The sequence below is a fragment of the Eretmochelys imbricata genome, chromosome 3 (assembly GCF_965152235.1).
Source record: "Eretmochelys imbricata isolate rEreImb1 chromosome 3, rEreImb1.hap1, whole genome shotgun sequence".
Lineage (NCBI taxonomy): Eukaryota > Metazoa > Chordata > Testudines > Cheloniidae > Eretmochelys > Eretmochelys imbricata.
This window is the reverse complement of record NC_135574.1, coordinates 84,650,142-84,671,525: the sequence shown is the minus strand read 5'-3', so window position 1 is coordinate 84,671,525 and position 21,384 is coordinate 84,650,142. Positions and strand designations below refer to the sequence as shown.

General features: G+C 43.0%; 1 protein-coding gene across 1 annotated transcript in view; it reads right to left on the bottom strand.

Annotated features, from left to right (window-relative positions):
• Nucleotides 1–7,770: 7,770 nt before the first annotated feature.
• Nucleotides 7,771–21,384, bottom strand: part of CDC40 (cell division cycle 40) — a 54,975-nt gene continuing 41,361 nt past the window's right edge. The window contains exons 11-15 of the mRNA XM_077812933.1: nucleotides 17,839–17,954; nucleotides 17,410–17,543; nucleotides 12,641–12,717; nucleotides 10,989–11,133; nucleotides 7,771–9,685 (exon numbers count right to left, since the gene is read on the bottom strand). Of these exons, the coding sequence (XP_077669059.1) occupies nucleotides 9,508–9,685; nucleotides 10,989–11,133; nucleotides 12,641–12,717; nucleotides 17,410–17,543; nucleotides 17,839–17,954 (650 nt within the window). The 3' untranslated portion in view covers nucleotides 7,771–9,507. The remainder of the gene's footprint in view (nucleotides 9,686–10,988; nucleotides 11,134–12,640; nucleotides 12,718–17,409; nucleotides 17,544–17,838; nucleotides 17,955–21,384) is intronic.

Genomic DNA, 21,384 nt, shown 5'->3' with positions numbered 1-21,384 from the left:
GCTCATCACCATTTTTGCATCATTTGAGAACTACATGGAATGGTTCTTTTACCTTTCTCTTTTTAGGTGTTTTTCATGCAAGCCATCTTGGATTTTGACTAAAACCCTCCCCCCACAGGAGACACACAATGTGCTAAGGACAGATCAGAGACTGGGGAGTGGAGGGAGAAGTGTCACATGAGGACTCAAGAGGCAAAAAGCCTCAGTTAACCAGCTAATCTGCCCAAGGGCAAATAAGAGCTACCTAGGAAAGGTGTACTGCTATAAGCTAAGGTGTGAGTTTAAAATCACTATAAATTATACCGACAGCTCACCATGAAGACACTTAAAAATGCACTCATGTTCCTTTGGAAGCACACAGAGTTATACTGGTATAACTTTTAAGGCATAATTCTACTGTTCCAACTGGCAAAGTTTCCCATGCAGACAAGCCTTAACCCAGCACTCTAGCCTGAGGTAGTCCAGAAACATGTCTGCTTAGCTACTGACCATAGTTAAGCTTCATAAGTCTCCATATTATTGAAATTGCTTCCCATAAGGCCATTGAGGAAAATCAAGCTTGATCAATGCTGTCACTCTTTTTATTAAGAGATACTCAACTAGGTTTGAATCACAACTTCACGTTCTAGTTCTTATTCTGACCATTAAAGTCAAATATATCTAGCACTCTCTCAATGGCCTATTGTACAGTAAGTTAACAGTGCGCCTCAAACATGCACAATACCACCAAACACTTTAATGATACTTTAACATTATAACAAGATAATAAAAGGGTTTATGGTCAAATTTTCAAAAGCAGGTAATTGACCTGAGTGATTGAGATGCCTAAGTCAAAGAAACTTCTAAGGGTACGTCTACAGTATGAAATTATTTCAAAATTATTCAATTTGAATTTTTGGAAGCGATTTTATACATTCGATCTTGTGTGTCCTCACTAAAGCATGTGAATTTGGTAGGTGCATCCACAGTACTGAGGCTAGCATCGAATGTCGGAGCGGTGCACTGAGGGTAGCTATCCCACAGTTCCCGGCGCCCACTAGAATTCTCGGTTAAGCTCCCAGTGCATGATGGGGCAAAAACATTCTCGCAAGTGTTTCTGGGTGTGCATCGTCAGTTGCTCCTCCCACTGTGAAAGCTACGGCAGACAATCGTTTCGCACCTTTTTGGCATGCAGACACCATACTGCTTTCAGCAGATGGTGCAATACAGTGCACCGCTTCTCTCCCAGTACTATGAATCTACCTCGCATTTTCTCTCGTCTTTCTATGTAATCTCTATAAGTATCTACTCTCTCTTCCTCATCAACTGCTTCCGCTGCCAACTCTGCTCTGCCATTGTGAACCGAGCAGCACAGCTTCCGCCGCCAACTCTGCTCTCCCGCTCTTGCTGCGCTACCGAGCTTCATGTTGTCTGTCCTGGGCTCCTGCCTCTGTGAAAGCCACAAAAGACAGCCATTTCCCACCTTTTTTCAGCTATCATGAACTGAACAGCACCTCTTCCGCTGCCACTCTGCTCTCCTACGTTTCGCGCCCTTTTTCCAGGATTACCCGTGCAGGTGCCATAGTGCAGCAAGCATGGAGCCTGCTCAGATCTCTGCTGCAGTTTTGACCATTGTAAATACCTCGTGTATTATCCAGCAGTATGTGCAGTACCTGCAAAACCGGGCGAGGAAGTGATGACAGCGCGATTACGATAGTGATGAAGACATGGACACAGATGTTCCTAGAAGCATGGCATGTGGTGATTGGGTGGGGTTGGGTCAGGTTCATGCCGTGGAACACAGATTGTGGGCCTGGGAAACAAGCACAGACTGGTGGGACTGCATAGTGTTGCAGGTATGGGATGATTCCCAGTGGCTGCGAAACTTTCGTATGAGTAGGGCCACTTTCATGGAACTTTGTGACTTGTTGTCCCCTGCCCTGAAGCGCAAAGACACCAAAATAAGAGCAGCCCTCACAGTTGAGAAGTGAGTGGCCATAGCCCTGTGGAAGCTTGCAACGCCTGACAGCTACCGGTCAGTTGGGAATCAGTTTGGAGTGGGCAAATCTACTGTGGGAGCTGCTGTGCTGCAAGTAGCCAATGCAATCATTGACCAGCTGCTATCAAGGGTAGTGACTTCGGGAAATGTGCAGACCATTGTGGATGGCTTTAATGCACTGGGGTTCCCTAACTGTGGCGGGGCGATAGGTAGAATGCATATCCCTATCTTGGGACCGGAACACTGGGGTGGCCAGTACATAAATCACAAGGGGTACTTTTCCATGGTGCTGCAAACACTGGTGGATCACAAGGGATGTTTCACTGACATCAACGTGGGATGGCCTGGAAAGGTACATGACGCTCGCATCTTCAGGAACTCTGCTCTGTTTGAACAGCTGCAGGAAGGGACTTACTTCCCAGACCAGAAAATTACTGATGGGGATGTTGAAATGCCTATAGCTATCCTCGGGGACCCAGCCTACTACTTAATGCCATGGCTCATGAAGCTGTACACAGGCACCCTGGACAGTAGTAAGGAGGACTTCAACTATAGGCTGAGCAAGTGCAGAATGGTGGTAGAATGTGCTTTTGGATGTCTGAAAGGGCGCTGGCGCAGTTTACTGACTCAATTAGATCTCAGCACAACCAATATTCCAATTGTAATTGCTGCTTGTTGTGTGCTCCACAATATCTGAGAGAGTAAAGAGGAGACGTTTACGGCAGGGTGGGAGGTTGAGGCAACTCGCCTGGTGGCCAATTTCAGACAACAGGGTGATTAGAAGAGCGCAGCAGGGCATGCTGCGCATCAGAGAAGCTTTGAAAGCGAGTATCATGACTGGCCAGGCTACAGTGTGACAGTTGTGTTTGTTTCTCTTGAAGTTACCCTATATATGAAAGGAAATAAAGTCACAATTGTTTAAAAAACAGTCTTTATTATTTGTTGCACAACACACTGAGAGAAATCAGAAGGTAGACTGGGGAGTACTGGGGGAGGGAGGTGGAGGAGGAGGGAAGGACAAGTCCAGAAACCAAAACAAAATTTTCGATATGCTAGCTTTCTGCTGCTTGTGCAATCCTCTGGGTTGAGTGTGGGGTCCCCGTAGCCTCCCCCCCTGTTTTCTTGGGCATCTGGGTGAGGAGGCTATGAAACCTGGGGAGGAGGGAGGGTGGTTATACAGGGGCTGCAGTGGCAGTCTGTAGTCTTGCTGCCTTTCCCGCATTAGATCCACCATACAGCGGAGCATGTCAGTTTGCTTCCTCATGAGCTTGACCATAGCATCCTGCCTGCTCTCATCACGTGCGTCCCTCCTCTCTTCAGGTTCATTTAACGCTTTACGGGACTCCACAATTGTTTGCCTCCATGCATTCAGCTGGTCCCTATCAGTGCGGGAGGACTGCACTAGCTTGGCGAACATGTTGTCCCGAGTTCATTTTTTCCACCTTCTAATCTGGACCAGCCTCTGGGACGGAGTAGATAGGGGCTGCGTTGAAACATTTGCACCTGCGGGAGGAGAAAAAGGGAGGGTAGTATTTTAAAAGATACATTTTAGAGAACAAAGGGGACACTTTCTCAGTGAAACAGGCAATTCATAGTACACCGCACTTGTTCTTTCTGTATAAGGTCACATTTTGCCTCTTATACTGAAGTGCCTGCCATTTTGGTGTGAGTAAGCTATCACACGCGGCCGGGCAACAGAATTCAGCTTGCAGGCAGCCATGGTAAGCCCCAGGGGCACACAGGGTTCTGTTTCTTCTGCATTCATTTCAATGCTTTCAAACTGCCAGGCCTCCTTTCCCATAGCAATGAATGCCTGGTGGGTTTGCCATATAAAAGGAGGGTCTGCAGGCTCTCTGGGATGATCGCTTCACACACCCCGTGTGGCTCCGATGAGGCTCTGAGCAGGGATGAGCCCTTTAAACTAAATGCGGACCGCCCAGAGTGGCTGGGTTTCCCCCCACTCCCCACTGCGTGGCTCTGATCAGGCTCTCACTCACCAGAAGTGCCTTCTCTAGGGTCATGGTCTGGGAGCTCGCCTTGGGAGTGGGGGGAGGCTATTGGGTCCAGCGTTAAGAATAGTTCCTGGCTAGGGGGGAAAACGGATTCCCCACTTGCCATCTGTGCACTGTCCTCCTCCATCTCTTCGTCCTCCAATAACTCATCCTCCTCGTTCCATGCAACTCCCCCCTTGCAGGTGTCCATGGACAGTAGTGGGGTAGTGGTGGCATCACCCCCCATAATAGCATGCACCTCACGGTAGAAGCGGCATGTGTGGGGCTGTGACCCAGAGCTCCCGTTTGCCTCCCTGGCTTTTTGGTACGTTTGCCTGAGCTCCTTGATTTTTGTACGACACTGCTCTTTGTCCCTGGAGTAGCCTCTTTCTGTCATGGCCCTGGAGACTTTAGCGTATGTATTTGCGGGGTTTTTTTGGAACGTAGTTCTGCCATAACAGATTAGTCTCCCCAACATGTGATGAGATCCAGTACCTCCCGTTCGGACCATACTGGAGCTCGTCTGGAAATCCGGGTCTGCATGGTCAGCTGTGATGGTAAACTGTGCTGATAGTGACCAAACAGGAAATGAAATTCAAAAGTTCCCGGGGCTTTTACTGCCTACCTGGCTAGTGCATCAGAGTTGAGAGTGTTGTCCAGAGCGGTCACAAGGGAGCATTCTGGGATAGCTCCTGGAGGCCAATAACGTCGAATTGCATCCACAGTACCTGTAACCCGGAACTGAGATCTCGATTTTAGTGCTGCTTCGCTTGCCGAGGTGGAATACAGAAATCAGATTAAAGAGCTCTTTAAATCGAAAGAAACGGTTTGGTCGTCTGGACAGAATCAGTTTTATTTCAAATTAACTCTGCTTTTTCCGAAATAACCATGTACTGTAGACCAGGTCTAAGTGCCCAACGCTCCCGTCACGTAGGCACTTTTGAAAATGTCACCCTTCAATAAACAAGTGAGGTCTTCTTGGACTGCTGCAAGAGAGTCACAGAACGTCCAACATTCAAAGAGCTTGACTGGAGAGATTCATATTCATTTTGCTACAGGGCAACAGCCGTCTAATCTTTTGTTAAGTCAACTTAAAGTAGTAAGCCCTATATGTTATTCAGAGAAACAACTTACATCTCAAAAAAGTTTGCTGGTATCCTGATACTAGTCTAGTTAAAGCAGCTTTCCACAGTTCTGTTCTCCCCTCCCCCCCCCGACCTTTTACCCTCCCGTCCCTTGTCAGGTATGAGGTTTTTGGCTGACAAAAATGAGACTTTGTTATGATTAATTGGGAGAGACAGGGTGAAAAGATTTTGTGCCTGGGCAGATAGATTTTCAAAACGAGTTTGCAAGGCTTGAAGGCACAGTATTATAAACTAGTATTCTAAAGCAGCTGTTTAGAGTTGAAAATTGGCTCATGTTATAAATCAGTTTGTCTGGAGGTACAATATTTTTGTGCAGCGCAATGAGAATGTAAGGAGTAAGCAGCTGCATCTTATTGAAAACTATTACCAAGTCTGTACAGGACAGAGGCCGAGGCCAGCTGCTTCAAAGGAGGCAGCTCCTTCACCAGTAAGTTGTGTGGGGATGTGTGGTGGTGGGAAACACCCCACACAAAAGGAGAAATCCAACAGAAAGTTGGCACAAAGCTAAAGGAACTTTCAAGTCTCCATGGCAGAGCTCAGAAAAAATGATTTGGGTAGCTTGCTTATGTGCAAAATCCTCACTGTGATATCCTAAAAGTATCTTCGTTGTAGTGGCAATAAGTTACTCAGATTTCCTTAAAATTACAGTAGATCAAGTGCAATGATTATGAAGCTGTCATAGCAACTCCATAGGCCAAGTTGTAAATATTAATTCAAACCACTATTGAGACTTACTTGACTCCACCCTTCACAAAAGAACTGCTTTCAGCTTGAAAATTTTGCATGCTTAGGCTTATACCAATGGAGAATTTATTGGGAAAATCTGAAGCATGCTGTTTTCTAGTTATGGGTCTCAATTCCCACCTCCCCCCAAAAAACCCAGTCCCATGCCCCCCCCCGCAACTTCAGCCTACAGGCCCCTGAATTGTCCTAACTCTATCTCCATTGCTATCACAAGGCTAGCTCACCATGAAGACACTTAAAAATGCACTCATGTTCCTTTGGAAGCACACAGAGTTATACTGGTATAACTATTAAGGCATAATTCTACTGTTTCAACTGGCAAAGCCTCTATCACAAGGCTAGCCTTTGCTTTTGGAGTCCATAAATGTTTATAAAATTGATGGGGAGAAAAATATTACAAATTAAAAGCCATGCAGGCTTTAAAAATTTCACAAAGGATTAACTCAGTGAGCTACAACAGATGGAGACAAAGGATCTGATCTAGAAGGCAGGTTCTAGTTGAGTTCTGATGCAGGTTTTTACAGAAGTCTTTTTGTTGCAGACATTTAATTCACCAACTCCAGTGGAGCATGTAAGATCTGCATGTTACTCATAAAAGTTTATTTATCTTGTCCATAAATGGAAAATGGCCTATCAGAGTTTAGTAGCTCCACTGGAGCATTTCTGCACTAGTGGTGTGCGTAAGTGGTGGGTGAATCTTCTGACTGAACAAGAGGTTCTTACATATCTATACAGCGAAATAGTTCAAGTAAATATACTGTACAGTTAGATTTTGTGTATCAATGATTTTAAGTGCTTTCTAAACAACAAGGAAAATCCTAGACAAGAATCTAATTAGTATACATTAACGATCTGTTACTTTTTCAAAAATTCTTATGGTATGTTATATCTGGCCTGCCTTGGCTTTTAAAGTTAAAGTCGGCTGTGGGACGCACATTCTCTCTATTCCTGAACTCTTATTGCTGTCCATTTTCTACTTAAGAATGTTTCAATTTTACTGTCTACATCAGAGCCACCTGCCTAGCCTGAGAGCTCATCTTCAGTAGGAGATGAGTACATCTCATCTTACCTCAAAAACTGTAACCTGTCCTTACCCACTCCCCCTATAGTCAATGGATGCCAACATTTTCATGTTTCCACCTGCAGCACATATAACCTCCAAACATTCACCACCAAATTTCTATTGCTCTTGTACAGAGTTCTAAGTTTGTACTTGCATAGTCTGAGGCCTGTCCATATAGCTACTGATACCACCACTTTCTCCCAAAACAGAGCCATCCTCATCTGTGCCACCCATGACAAGTCACCAAAGTACATGTATTGTAAATATCCATCAGAGGTGCCGATGTCAAATGGACGGTGCACACTCTAGTTGGGTATGAAGGCTGAGAAGAGTGTGTATGTGGAATCTAAACTGAGTTTCCAGACTTTCAAATTTATTTTTGAACAAATTTCACCTTCACTCAAATGTCTGGCTTTCGAGTTAGATGTATGACTTGGAAAGGGCCTTTAGTGGCTTATCTTGTCCAACATGCCTAATCTTCCTAAGACATCCCCAGTAACTGAATGATCAAACAACAATGGTTTGATCTCCAACAATTTTATAATGTTAATTCAATAATTATTCAATGTGGCTTGAAGGCTGACCAGTTTGTTGTCCTTTCACCTTATTTCCATTATTCATTCATAGTCAGATAATATGGTACTGAGTGTGGTATAAGAATTTAGAAAGACTTTTCTGCCTCATTTGCTTTGCAAAATAATCAACATATTGTTTTAGTATCATCCAAGCAAGGAAAATAGTTCATTTGTACCTTGGCACCACTGGCAGTTAGGAAATGCCAAACCCCAAACTAAAAGGATAATGAATATTCAACTTGGGTATGTTAGAAGCAAGGACTAAACTAAACCAGACTTTTATACAAAAGATTTATTAAAAATAAGTTCTTAAAAAAAACAACAACAAATTGTGATGTATATACAGTAGCTTAGCATGGAAACAATCTGATGCATATAATACCGGAACAGTGAGTACCGTAACTCCTCACTTAACATTGTAGTTATGTTCCTGAAAAATGCAATTTTAAGTGAAATGATGTTAAATAAATCCAATTTTCCCATAAGCTTTAATGTAAATGCGGGGGGTTAGGTTCCAAGGAAATTTTTGGGGGGCAGACAAAAGGCATTATATACCGTACAAGTACTGTACTGTGGTTGGGAAGTACCCCTGGCTTACCCCACAAAGGCACAGCCCACTGCAGGCAAGGACACTAGGAAGCCCCTTTGTAGCAGCGACAGCTTACCCGGAGAAGAACAGGCACCAACTTTGCTGGGGGATGCTCCAGGCCCGCCTCTTCCCGTCCCCGCTCCACTCCAGGCCCACCTCTTCCCATCCCCGCTCCATCTCCTCTCCGGAGCATGCTGCATCCCCGCTTCTTCCCCATCCCCAGAAAGTCTTAGGGGAGGGGGGGGAGGAGTGGAGACGCAGTATTTCCCCGCTGCTCCCCCTCCTTCCCAGAAAGTCCTAAGCGCCGCCAAGCAGCCGTTTGGCGGTGGGGGAAGCGCTGGGAGGGAGGAGGAGGCAGAGAAGAGGAACTTGTGCAATGCTCCCTTGTAAAGTCACTGCTCTTCCACAAAATCTTACATGCAGCGTACAGAGCAGGCAGCCAAACGATGTTATAAGGGAGCATTGCACAACTTTAAACGAGCATGTTCCCTAATTGAGCAGTGACGTAACTTTGAAACAAGGTTAAGCGGGAGGACGTTAAGTTAGTAGTTACTGTACTAAAGTGCACGCGGTACAAAGAATATGATTAAGGGATAGGGAATGTGGTTTTCTTTGAAATATGCCCCAGTAAAGCATGATAATTAACATATGGAACTTATCTGGGGGTTTTTGGGGAGGGGAGGATTTTTTTTATTATAAAGAACTTTCAAATAAACGAGGTTACGTAGAGGAACCTCCATGATCAGTATCATGTAAATGTTTAAGTCAAGATACAAATATAAGAATGCAGATGGAGGGTTTGGGAACACCGTCTGCAGGTTACACTCCATTTGTTCATTGGTATGTATGCTAAAGCCTTTGATCAGCTCTGTTTCTGTTATGGGTCAATAAATCTTAGTCATTGGTTGTGTACCCTAATAAATCGAAGAAACTTGGGTGCCAAAGAATACTGCCAAAAAGTCTATTAATGGATGCATCTTCAGTATCTACTGCAGTAGACATTAAAGAGTCTTTTCTTCTGAGCGGTGCAGTTACAGAACAACACAAAACTGCTGGTTTTCTACTTCTACACCATATACTGTGTGACATCCAGAATCACAAACTAGAAAATATTGTTTTATTCTGAAAAAGTGTATTAAACAGAAAATAACTTATCAAATTAATATTTGTTTCTGGCCACTTCACATGACTGTTCTCAGCATCTCACAAACCTTGAAGTCATACTTAGAACAGTAGCCTTTCAGCTGAGTCTTCTGCCTGGGAGATTTCCCATTTCCAAGAGTGCACAGTGTACATTAATAGCGAAGAACCCAAAAATAGCTGGAAGTTCAAATCAAACCATCCTCAGCAGAGTTCATGTTTAACAATCTCAGATGTTCACAAAAAAGTCTTATAAAAAGTTAGCTCCTTGCAGTACCCCCTTCAGTCCCACAATTTAATAAGACCATCCCAGCCACAGGTGATGACCTTGGATGTTTCATGTGGATGCCAGACTGCGCCTATACACACTTTGTCATGTGCTTTTAACCTACTGTAGAGTTTTGTCGTCTTCCAGTCCCAGATGTTAAGTTTTCCATCTGCATCACCTGATATCACATAGCTGTATTAAAAGAAGTAAAAGCTGTATTACAAACTCTCAGAACTACTTTTATTATTTTCCATTTTTTGGAAGATTATTATAAAGCATACATTAAAATAATGTTTTAAATTAACGCAAAAAACAGATTCAGGATAATTCTGTACTGGGGAATGGAAAAAGTTTAGTAATCCAATAAGCTTTCCATTCAAGAGAGTCTGTTTCAACAGACATTAGGAATTCCAAAGAATTAACATGCATGATGTGTTCTAAAGAGCCTGAGCTCTTGCTATGCAGCGATTCATCACATCATCTGTGAGGTAAATGTGCTAAGCAATGTGATTATACCATGCGTTATGTTGCTTGAGTAATAGAACCTACTGAGAGGATAACAGAAAATTCCAGGAAAAAACCCTAATTTGCAGAGATTTTTCTTCACATTTTAAGGGATTTTTTAAAAACACTTTTGCAGTGCATTATGCTAATCATGCATATACTTGCTTTGTTAACTACAGGAAGTTAAATGGGAATAATGGTTTTAAAATGACACCGATGTGACATCTCTAGTAAAGCCACAGATAGGAATTAGCTGTACAACTTCATTAGGCAAAGTATAAGAACCAGGCTTCAATCTAGATTCCATTTTGCTTTAAGTTTGAACACAAGGTATGTGTGTGCAGGAAGGCTTCTTGTGACTCTACTGTAGACCTGTGTGTACGAAGCCAGTTACTGCTCCCTGGTTCATGGCTACCTAGCTCCAGTGCAAGTTAGAACAGGAAGCATCCTGCTCAATGCTGCTGGTGCTATAAAGTCCCCTACACCAGCAGAGGATCAGGTGTAGTGGAGCTCAGGTCTGATAAGCCCCCTTATAGCCCCAGTCTGCCCTCCTCCATATGCTTTCTCCTCTCACTTTCACTTTGAGGCAGTGTGGAGTGGGGGTTGTGGCTGGTGTGGGAGGCAGTTTAGCTGCCTCTTATAGTTGAGACTCCTCCTACCTAGGGAAGGCTTCTGGCTGGTTTAAGGTCATAGCAACACAAAACAGCCTTTGTAGAATGGAGAATTTAGGCCAAAGTGTTCATTGTGAGTACTCCAACTAAATGGTCATTTCATATACTACTGGGTTAAACGTTAGTACTGAATCCATTGAAGTTAACAAATGGCAAAGGGCAAATTCCCCTTTTAACTTCTGCTGTGTGGCCACGGAGTTTTCTGCAATGTTGGGTTAAAAGGACAGCAGCACATCAGTATGTTACAAAGGGTTTCAAAAACAAATTCAGCAGGTTCTCGTGCCAACTTTAAGACAGAAGTTAGTTTTCATAGAACTTACCTCATGTCAGGTGAAAAATCAACTTGACAAGCATAACCTGCCACCATGTGACCCTTGAAGATTTTCTTTTTGTTTAATCTGAATCTGTTCTGAGCTCCAAAAATCAAAATCTGATTATCCATTGATTGACAAGCCAGCCATTTTCCTGTACGTGCAACAAAGTTCAGGCAGATGTCAGTCTTATTTTGAATCAGACTACCGCAGCTGAAGAAACAAATCTGACAAAGATTCCTAGAATTTTCACTGTCAGTTTTGGTTTCAACAATATTCTGTGTTAATAAAGCATTTAGTTAAATAATATGCACGGCTTTTACCGTGTACTGTGGAGTTGAGAGCTAGACCCTGGAATGGTGTATTAGCAGTGTTCGTTCAAAGAAAAGAGGTACAAACTTGGCTCACATCACTTGTGTTGAAAGATTTCTAGTGTTGCAGACACAAATTTAATCATACAAAAACAGAAAACTTCTAATTCTGTAAGCAGTTCTTTCTAAGCCATTTGTGACACCAAGTACAGTTATCAGACATACCCACGGAAAATTGTCATTGAGATGACTACTTCTGCCTATTACAATTAATACTGGAAATAGTTTGGAAGTATGTCCCTGCATGTATGCTCAATTGCCTATAGTAACTTTCTCTGTTATAATCACACTACACCAGTGATTCTCAAACTTCTGTACTGGTGACCCCTTCCACATATCCTAGCTGGTCAATCAAATAATTGAAACTAGGAGACAAGTTCACAAGATGCACATCATCTCATTAATCACTTATTTTAAGTTGTGGAACAAAGTTACCAATGTTTTTTTTTTTAAAAGAGAAATTTTACTTCAGTGTAAAGCAGGTCTAAAATGTATTGAAGGATTTTAATCATGTAAATAATTCCAAAATATCTAATTTTCAAACCATCTTTTTTTTTTTTTTAGTTTCACAGTTCAACAGGAGAAGTGCCTGGAAGGAAAAAAGAAGGGATTCTCTCCTAACCAATCATGTATCCATACTTCTTCCTGTTTTGGTGGTGGGTAGGGAGGAGAGGGCAGTGCACTAACTTCTGTCTGGAAATCCAATGCAAATGCAGATGCTTCCAGGTGGGCGAGGGGACATGCTGAAGAGAGCAGCTGATCCTTTTCTGCTGGACATATTCCCTCTACCCTGAGCAGTGACCTCACGGTGACTTTGAAAGACTTTCTCAAGGGTCCCAGGAAAAAAAGAGTAGACATGTCATGGAGACACTATTCTTCTCTTCTGCTGCCTTTTAGGCTTTTTTATTCCCTTCTAGCTTTGTTTGCTCCTTCTACCACTTGCAGAAAGAGAGAAATTTTAAACAGACGGAGTTCATAAAAAAAAGAAACTAACTTGGGCCTCTCACTACAGAGAAAGTAAACTAAGACCTTGTCCACTTGGGAATATTTTTTGCTATAACCCAAGGTGTTAATTTAAACTGATATAGTTATATTGATATAACTCACCCTGTTGGGTTACTCTTACTCTGGTATAAGAGTATCTTTTTCTGATTTAGCTTATGTCATCTGGAAAGGAATTTAAGCTAACCCCCAAAATGAAACCACAGATATCCATATGGAAGGTCTGATACTGGTATAACTGGTGAAACTTTCCTGTGTAGACAAGGCCTAAGTAAAGTGTTAATTTACCATTTGGAGACAAGGTGACGGCAGGCATCGAGTGCATACTTGGCTCTGCGATGTACTTGAAATCGACAGGAATATCCCTGCAAAGGAAGAAATGTGAATGGATGAAGTACTGGAAATGTTTCAAAGGGCTACCTAATGTCAGCTGATTTAATCAACCACTGTGAAACACAGAATGGGAGGTGGTGTCCGGATGAAAAATGTCTAAAATGGAGTTCAAAGATATTAAAAATACCTCCCAGTGAACTCTTACTGTGGTGCTATCAACAAAAGAAAACTAGCCTTGTTTAATACCTCCAGTTGTGAATATGTCTTGGAGATGGATGTAGGCCAGAGGTTCTCAACCCTTCTCTCTCCGAGGCCCCCGCAACATGCTATAAAAACTCCATGGCTCACCTGTGCCACAATAACTGGTTTTCTGCATACAAAAGCCAGGGCTGGCGTTAGGGGGTAGCAATCAGGGCAGCTGCCTGGAGCCTCATGCCACAGGGGCCCCTGTGAAGCTACATTGCTCAGGCTTCGGCTTCAGGCCCGAGTGGTGCGGCTCAGAGTCCTGGGCTTCAGCCCCATGTGGCAGGGCTTCAGCTTTCTATCCTGGGCCCCAGTCAGTCTAATGCTGGTCCTGCTCGGCGGCCCCCCTGAAACCTGCTCACGGCCCCCCAGGGGCCCCCGGACCTCTGGTTGAGAGCCACTTAATTATAAAAGTATAGATTCCCCCCCACAATAGCCGTGTCTACACTAATAACAAAACCAGTTTTCAGTCACACTTGAGGGAGGCTGTAGGGTAAAGGCAGCGGGGTTTGAAAGTCAGTGCCAGACACTACTCCATTCCTACAACAGACAGGCAGAGTATGATAGCTTGCATGTCTCAACCTGCTCCTTCCCCAAAAAAGAGTCTCCACTCCAACTAGGAAGAACTCTTATGTAACCTGTAAAGGTTAAAAAATAAAGCCACATTATGGAAAATACACTTCCTGCATTTAATTCTAGTTAGAAGGACTTGAAATGTAATGTGGGTTTTGCAGTCTTCTCTCTTCACAAATTAATGCAGGGCTCATCTGTTGGAATTTATTCCAGGCAGCTCTGCTTTCTGTTAAAATGTACCAGATGTAGTCAGGACTGCGGCAGGATATGCTGCCCTAAACTATTAGGCAGAATAAAAGACATTTAAGTTTCATGCTTGTTTCAAGCCAAATTGTGAAACAAGATGACAGACAAAATCAGCTTCTTAAAAGGTCACCAAAAACTGCTGCCATGGTTGGCTGACCTAAAAACCAATTTACCCTCAATGGCTGTTCTCACTGGAAACTCTAAACTGGTACATTCTCCTCAAAACGTTGTTTTATGAGCTGACAGTTATAAGTGGTGAAAGTGTATAACCTTCACTGGCAAACATTAGAGTGCTCCACTGTGATCTCTTTCCTCCTGACCAAACCTAGCAGGAAATAAAAGTTAGGGTCTCTTGAAAGGGAAAGGGAAAAAGTGTTTGGAACTGCCTGAGACATAAAAGCTCTTAAAAGACTTCAGTTTGCTTATGGGAGAGCTTGGGAACTATGGAAAGACAGACCACTCCAGGGAGATCATCTGAAGCCTAGGGATTGCATTAGCCTCGGCATCCTAGCAAAGAATTAAACCAGCATTAGATACCACTATGGGGCACTGGTTCACTAGTGACTTGGAGGTAGGAAAATTTTGAGCTGAGTGTCATCAATATAATGATGGCACAGCAGCCCAAACCATTTTGCCATGTCCCTGAGTAGCACCAGGAAAATATTAAGGAGTGAGAATAAAATTCTGCATTTTCACACATCAAGGGGTTTAGAATACAACAACCACCTCAACTTTAATATCACTGCCATATGGATGCAATAAGTAGAAAGCAGGAAAGCAAACTTTAGAATATCCCAGTTCAGATTCCACTGAGCAAATATAGTTTGTTATCTGAAAAACATTTATTGTTCTATATTCTTACTGTTGCAGTTCCACAAAGGAAGGACACTGCAATCCAGTAAACATGAAAGCAGAATCTGTACACAGCATAACATCTGTGAAATGGAGATTTAATTATCATGGGAAAGTTGTTCAGAAATGTCAGACCACTGCCAATGCTGGCCAAGTGGAAATGCTTACCAACTGAGGTTTGATTACAAAACACCCTAAACATTCCTCTACACAATTAAGAACACTACAAAAGCAATCAAAAACTTGCTCTTAAAAGCTACATTTAATTACATGTACAGGACATATTTACTTGTAAAGCTTTTTCTGGTTCTTGTTAAAATCAAAATCTTCAGGCTTATTATTAATGTAAAGTAAAGAAAGAGATATTTGTACATTTAAACCTATCAAGAAGTGAAATAATCAATTAACCGAGCCATATAAAATGCCTGTTATAAAAGTAACAGAAAAGAAGGATTTATTCACAGCACTATGGGTGACAACTTGACATATGAAATTCTTCAAGCTCCAAAAGCTGCAGTGCTGAACATGTTCATTTAGTTTTAATGCAAATACCGTTAATTTGGAGCCTGAAATCTGTGAAATTTGCCTACAGACAGATAAGCATATTTCATTAAATGTTCTATACAACAGTCCACAGCGATGAATGAGCAGAGTGGGAAAAGCGCTCTATATTAGCTTTAATCAGTCTCTTAAGCAAAATTTGAATGATGGAATATGATCTAATCTATATTTCATAATAGCTGAATGAGACAACACTATCCCTGTGACTTCTAAAATAATTTGAGGATATCTACATTTGGGACAATCAGGCTGTGATGTTCTGCGACTAGATTCTTTGTGGTGGGAAGGAGGAAAGGGAAGGTCACATTCCACCCTTTAGCTGTTTATCTTATCCATTGTCAGGAACCACAAGAAACAAGAGCATCCAGTCCCAAGAGGCAGCAGTTCTGTGCAAGAGACACGGCTCCACAAACCAAACAGAAGAAATCCCTGTTAAAATTAATTGTACCCAAGGACTTTTCCTACTCCTTAAGGGGTTCACTGAAGCTGCTTGGAGCTAACCCACCAGCACTCGGTCAGATCAACAGTCCTTCCAGATGAGGAATTTCAGACAAAGCTCCTTCCAGAACCAGTCAAAACACCCACTGAGTCACCAAGAGAATGATCTGGGCACTACTTCTCACCTGTGTGGCCAAGTGCACTGCCTTCACATAGCTCCCAAACTGCTAGCCAGGGAGCGAAATCCAGAGTACTGAACAGAGATTATCACAAAACAGCATGTGGCAGTAGAGCTAGCACAAGCTTAAAATAAATTTCCATATACCTTTCACACTTTTTTTTTTTTTTTTAAATAAAAACAGGCAGTAACTGGGTGATACAATATGGACATCAGTTGAGCACTGCTGTGACCTAGATTCCTCCATCCACGAAGGGCAATGTACAACTACTGTAGATCCTAAAGATAGCCAGCTGGATTCAATGAAAAGGCCAGAATGAATCATTTTCTTTAATTACCAAAGGCTTTTTCTAAGTTTCAGGAACTGAACAGAACACACCTCTCTCCCAACTCACATTAGAACTGAAGAGCAGTTCAAATAATATTTCTAAATGAGTCTTTTCTTGGATGGAATTTTATACACCAGACTGCCACTATAATTTTTGTCAATGTTTTTACTGTGCTTCTCCATGCAACTCCAAAAAAAACAAAAACAAAAACCAACCACCATGACCGAAAAGCTAGAATGAAACTATTAAACGATTTGACTTATTAGTTATCTTTACGGTACTCTAAAGTAGCATCACACAGGCAATTCTTTATACATGCAATTTCAGTGCTGCTACACCTCCTATGGGATAGCAGCTGAGAGAAACCATTAACCGAATGTTGTCTGCCACAAGCTGATATGGCTATGCCCACTGTTTCCACATAACACAGCCCATGGCACCATTTTACTTTATAAGTAAAGTTAAAATAATTTGATTGGTATTCACCTAGAGTGTATTATACAGGAGTAAGAAGCAAATCATTTCACCGATTAAAACCCTATACCATATGACTGACTATCCTAGAAAAAATTTCCAGCAATAATTTTTATATTACTGCAGGTGCTATGTTTGGTTTAGATAAAAATCAATCTAACAAGATATTTGATTTCATTTTGGGCTAGTACAGTATGTTGAATAGATGTGACCTGAATGCTCTTGCACATTCATACCAATGAAGTCCGCTGTAAACTATGAAATTCTCTGCTTTGCTTTTGGATAGAATTAATGAAATTTCACAGGTTTTTAAAAAGAAGCCCTCAGATAATAAGTACTGCAACACAGGAGAATTGTAAGCCAGTAAAAAGAGTTAAGTGTTAGACATTTTAAAAATCTTTACTTCAAAGGGATTTTAAAAATACAATTAATGGTCTTACATCTAGTTTCAGGAAGGGATGTTTCATTTGACTGAACAAATACGTTAAGAACTGGCTCTCAGACTAGCCTGTGGAATGCAGAACATACGGGTTTGGTGTAGAGTATTTACAATTGGTCAACAGCACTGTAAAATAGACTAGAAACTAGCAACAGGAACATCACTGATTTTTTTCTGGCACTGCTTCTTTTTAAATATTTCAACTACTGTAGAGAATAATAGAAATGGATTTGTGGAAGTTTAAATTAATTTAACTTTTTGTTTGGCTAGCCAGAAGTTACTGCACCAAAACTTCAAAGTAATTGCATTGATTTGACTTAAAAATTGTTAACTATTTCCCAGTTTGCTCTGTACTAATGTGAAATCAAACTTTGTGAGGTTTGAAACTTACCATTCCCAGACTCTTAAACTCTTGTCATCAGATGTACTCACAAACCGTCTGTTCTCATCCACAAACACAATGGTGTTGACAGCTCCCAAATGCCTATCGTACTCCTGCACAATCTCCCCACTTCGAACGTCCCACTGCAAATTAAACAGCCAGTGTCAGAGCCACTTAGGTTCTAATACATTCCTGAACTTGAAACTATAAAGCTTCTGATATTTAGTCAGACTTTCAGGTCAGAGAGCAAGCACTCCAGCAACAGCCTTTGAGGGAGTGTTCATTCAAAAATACTGTTAAAAAAGGACAGAAAAAGTCTATGATTTTGAAATATAATAAAGGCATTGCAGTTATTCAGCAGCTAAATTTAAATGTCAGGTACAAAAACTTTACAAAATAATGAGATCAGGAAACATTTAATTAAGTTCTGAGTCTTACCTGTACAATTTTTTTATCTGACATTCCTGCCACAAAAAGATTTTGTTTATCTTCATCAGGATTGAATTTGACACAGTATGGAACCTTCCTGTTTGTGAACCTTGAAACACATTGCCCTGTAAACAGACAAGCCATTCAAATTAGATCAGTTCAAAAGTTTCTCAAACATAGTTTTATAAATGCTCACAGTAATAAGCTACCATAATTTATCCATCTTTGTACCTAGAGATGTTTTACTTAGTTTAGATCCGGAGAAAACAAAAACATAGGCTTTCAACTCCCTGAAAGGATCAGAGATTGGGAATTATTCTGGAGATGACTTGGATCTTGTTTATATTAGATCTTCCCTCCTCCCTGCCCCTATAAAGTTTCCCACCATTGCTACCTGGTTCAACCGAGGCAGCTGGTCACACCCTGGACCTGATCTTTAGCCTAGATATCAATACTGAGGACATCACAACCCAGCCACTGTCTTGGACAGACCCATCCCCTTATTAAGTCAGGAGTCAGAAACCTCCAACTGCCAGGCAACAAGACAGACCAATGATCCTGATTCAACCATGAATACTCATGGATGCCATCAAATTCCAAAGCCTCCTAAAAGACATCAGCACCCCACCATGAGTCATCAAGGACCTGGTGACTCATTATCACCTCCAATACTAGACCCATCACTTGTAGAGTTTCACAAGGAACAATTCTCTCACCGGTCCTTTTCAACGTCTACATAGAACCACTAGGTGAACTGGTCAGACAATATAAACTCAAAGTGCCAGCAATATACAGAAGACACACAGCTTTACCTACCCTATTCCTTCACTGCCACCACCACCACCACAACCAGCAAGGCCCAATGCTTGGACAAGATCAGCTGGTTGAAGCTGAACTCAAGCAAGGCAGAAGCTATGGTGATAGTGAGAAGAAAACATTTTGAGGAGTTTGCAGCCAAAGTATATTTTCCTTTGGTTAAAGGTACACATCCACAACTGGTCAAATGAGTTCATAGTTAAGGAGCATTCCTGGATTCCTCACTGATGCTAAGTACGCACACAGCCGCATCTTTGAATAATGTTTTTTTATCATCTCTGGTTGGTTAGAAGACTCCACCCCATCCTGGCAAATGATGACTTGGCCTCTTGCCTTCATCACCTTTTGGACGGACTACAGAAATACAAAAGCACTGACGGCTTCATGCCCAGTGTAAGGAAACTCCAACCAGTATAGAATGCTGAAGCACGTCTTCTCAGAAACACAGGCTACTGCAAACACCTCAAGCCTGTCCTCCGCTCCCTACGCTGGCTTCCCATAGAATACTGAATCCAGTTTAAGTTCTCAGTCCTTATTTTCAGAGCACTTAATGGCCTGGACCCAAGGTATCTAAAAGATCAACTGAAGACTGTGGTTGACAGCTACGCTCCTCTGGCAAGAATATAATTCTATAAGAAGGGTAAACTCATTTGTGTGGGAGACAGAACTTTCTCTAGGGGCCAGCTCAGGACTATGGAATGACATCCCCAAGGAACATCAAAAACCTCACCACCTTCCGCTCTTAATTCAAGATGCATTTCTGTGACCTTGCCTTCTCTAACATACAGCAGAGAGAGACTGTGAGTGTGAGTGAGAGAGAGAGAGATAATAAAAAAATCCCAGAACAAAACCCTCCACTGCACAAACCTCTCCCTTGGGGAGAGAACAACCACATGATAGGTGTTAGTCATGTTGCTTAATGCATTACTGGAAGGTACTCAGATACTACCCTAAGAATAGAATTGACCAGGACTGATCCATTGGTGGTGACAACAGTGGAAGCACCAGTAGTATAAACAAAATGTCAGTGGCTGCTGGTTTTTTAACCCACAGTGTCATTTAGACCTGCTCTGAGCAGTTAGATGACAAGAGTGGTTAAAATGCTGTCAGCCATGTGCATCTTTTTAATATACTGCTATTTCCATTGTTGCCTCCACAAGGTGATTTTAAGGAAAACAATCACAGACATGGCCTTGCAAACTAAGTGCCAGGAGATTATGAAGCCTTCTAAACAAAGATGCACTCTACACAGCTCTTTAATGGTGTCTAACCTTGATATTGTATGTATTTTAGGAGGGCAGAGTTTGGCCTCCAGTATGTATTGTCAATTAATATGCACGAGGAGAAAAGAATCCATTTTGACTTTCAAAGACCAAGCTGAATTTGCAAGCTAGCAGTTAGAAAAAAATATTTTTTTCCCTTGTAAACTATGCAGAACACTTGAGTTAATCCAAGTACAGAAAGAGTGATCCTCATCTACTTATAAAGATCTGGGAGAGGCTTGCTGCCCTGAGCAAAACTTCAGTGTGCCACCCCCCCCTTGTGTGCTGGGGATGAGTGGTTTGGGGTATGGAAGGGGCTCAGGGCTGGGGCAGAGGGTTGGGGTGCGGGCTGCGGCGGGGGGCTGGGAATGAGGGGTTCAGAGTGTGGGAGGGGGTTCTGGGCTGGGGTGTGGAAGAGGATCAGGGCTCTGGGCTGGGGGTGCAGGCTCTGGGTTTGGGGGGGCTCAAGGCTGGGGCAGAGGGTTGGGGTGCAAGAGGGGGTCAGGGTTCTGGGCTGGGTGTGCAGCTTCTGGGGTGGGGCCAGGAATGAGGGCTTTGGGGTGCAGGAGGGGGCTTCGGGTTTGGGGGGGCTCAGGGCTGGGTTAGTGGATTGGGGCATAGGGGTGGGTTGCAGGCTTACCTACAGTGACTCCCCATCAGCAGGGATGCTAAGGCAGGCTTCTTGCCTATCCTGGCACTGCGGACTGCACTGTGCCCCAGAAGGGCCAGCAGCAGGTCCGGCTCCTAGACGGAGGCTCACAAGTGGCTCTGCGCAGCCCTTGCCTGCAGGCACTGCCCCCCCAGCTCCCACTGGCCGGTGCGGAGCCAGTGCTTGGGGTGGGGGCAGCGCGCGAAGCCCTGTGGCACCCCATCCCCCCCCAGGAACCGGACCTGCTGCTGGCCACAGCGTGATGTCAGAACAGGTAGGGACTAGCCTACCTTAGCCGGGCAGCACTGCCAACGGGACTTTTAATGGCCTGGTCGGAGATGCTGACCAGAGCCGCTGCGATCCAGTGCCTTACATTCTGCGATCCAGTACTGGGTCACGACCCGCAGTTTGAAAACCACTGCTCTAGAACACAGGTTCTCTACTGAAATAATGGATTTAGGGTTTTGGTCGAAGTGGGGGCAAGTACTAAGTCACAGTGCCACGCATTGTGGGTTGACCCAACTGCCCCTCCATCGTGATGGAGGGACAGCTGGGCCAAATTTGACTGAGTGGCCTTGTCACCTGGTGCATGGGGTCACAGTGTCACCCAGTTTTGGTCCAGCTGCCCCAGGAAGCTGCCTAGTTTGCCTATAAGCTGGAATGGCCCCGAGCTCTGCTATGCAAGATATTTAAAAAAAATTATGGTACTGATAATTCTGTTACAAAGCCTCTTCTCTGGAGTTGCCCTATTCAGATTCTTTTTACTCTTTTAATAGCCGTTTTCCTACACTGAGAAAATCTAGGGGAAAAGGACCTTGAACATGACTA